Source organism: Nanorana parkeri, unplaced genomic scaffold (genome assembly GCF_000935625.1).
Source record: "Nanorana parkeri isolate BGI_ZX_2015 unplaced genomic scaffold, ASM93562v1 scaffold785, whole genome shotgun sequence".
NCBI classification, from domain to species: domain Eukaryota; kingdom Metazoa; phylum Chordata; class Amphibia; order Anura; family Dicroglossidae; genus Nanorana; species Nanorana parkeri.
In genome coordinates this window covers 245434-247058 of record NW_017307053.1, presented here as the reverse complement: position 1 = coordinate 247058, position 1625 = coordinate 245434, and the positions used below count along the sequence as shown (strand labels likewise).

The following is a 1625-nucleotide window of genomic DNA, read 5'->3' as shown; positions in this document are numbered from 1 at the left end:
ATTCACTGGATTCAGTGTGCATGGTCCTGTAGCTATCCTTAGAGGCCTATGCTCTACGAGGCTTTAGACTCATTCTAGTTTTTAGCAAGACAGTCACAATGGAACAGCTTACCTAACCTCAACATTAATGGTTCGCCCTACAGACATTTGTTGTATAGCTACTGAACAGACTTTTAAAAATACTTCACGAAATAAGGATTTCAAGTGGGATGTTCAATAAATACTGTATAAAAAGTTGCGTACATAGATATCTCTTGACAGACAGCTGATGGCATAGTTTAATGTTTACATCCCAGAAGAATAGGGGACCTTTACCAAAAGCCCAACCTGTTTTTAATTTAATTTGTATACTATGCTAATATTTATAAACCCTTACTTCAGTGTCAGAAATCAGCTGGTCATATAGAGATTTGACTGACAGCACGCCACATAAACCCTTTCCTTGTCCACAATTGGGACAATTTTGTCAAATATAAAAATATCTCCACATTGGTACACAATAATGTTTTAACATAATTAATGTTCAAACTGACCAATATTCCTGGAAGCCCCGGTGGTCCGGGCTGACCATCATTTCCTGGCTGCCCAGGGTAGCCTCTATCTCCAGCTGGTCCATGTGGTCCAGTAGGTCCCGTATCTCCCTTTTCTCCATGTGGACCTGTTTTTCCTCTTGGTCCTTGATCTCCTGGTATACCAGGATCACCCTTAAAAACAAAAAAAATATATGTTTACAACTACACAACGCAGAATTCGAGAGACTGATAACGCACTAAGGAAAAATCACTACAAATAAGTATGTTACAAAATGAGAAGATATCGACCTTTAAACAATAAAGATTCAAAGAAGCAAAGTAATCTATATATATATATGCTGCTAAAAGGACACTACAGTAAACTGATCTGTGCAACCTCTGCTGCACGGCCTGTGATAAAAGATAATCACTGTATATGTGTCTCATAGTAATTCAATAGAAAGCCAAAACAAAACAATGGAAACATATATAGCTAATAAATAGTGCTGTGCACAATTCATTGCTTAAAGCTGCAATCCTGCAAATGCTATTTATCTTGTGACAGAGTTTGAAATTGGGAATCATTTTGAGCAACACATTCCTATAATTAGCTAAGGGAACAACTGGTTTACAGGATATTTACAGGTCCAGTGTTCTTCCTGACAGCTCTTTCTGAATTTTCAAAGATTACACCTGCAATAAGCTAACAGGAACTTTTAACAGCATTCCCTAATGATACTGCAGGATCTTATTGACCAGCAAAATCTATATTATTGGGCAAACATTTTTTCTTGGAATTACATAGGAAAGCTTATTTTAATCAAGTGGTCATGATTTAATTAGTCACAATAGACTCAGTTAATACGGATAAAAAACAAAGATAACAATATTTTATTTTTTTAAAGTTATTTTTTACTGTGTCCAACAAAATAATAATTGGAAACTGCAGTCAAAGGACTGAAGATAAAGATTGTTATCCTGATGTGTAAACTTTGTGAATTGATTTAATTAGCATTAGGCTGCTAATAGTTAATTCCATAAAATATGTTGGATTATGTTATATGATGCACAGTGAATTAATAGCTTAGCTCACTGAAATGTTTATATTATATA

The 1625-nt window shown here is 35.0% G+C and overlaps 1 protein-coding gene across 1 annotated transcript in view; it reads right to left on the bottom strand.

Moving 5' to 3' along the window:
* The window catches only part of LOC108793878 (collagen alpha-1(XIX) chain-like), a 129735-nt gene that overhangs the window by 42799 nt on the left and 85311 nt on the right, over positions 1 to 1625 (bottom strand). Inside the window, exon 10 of the mRNA XM_018564829.1 lies at positions 534 to 704. Coding sequence (XP_018420331.1) covers positions 534 to 704 — 171 coding nt within the window. The remainder of the gene's footprint in view (positions 1 to 533; positions 705 to 1625) is intronic.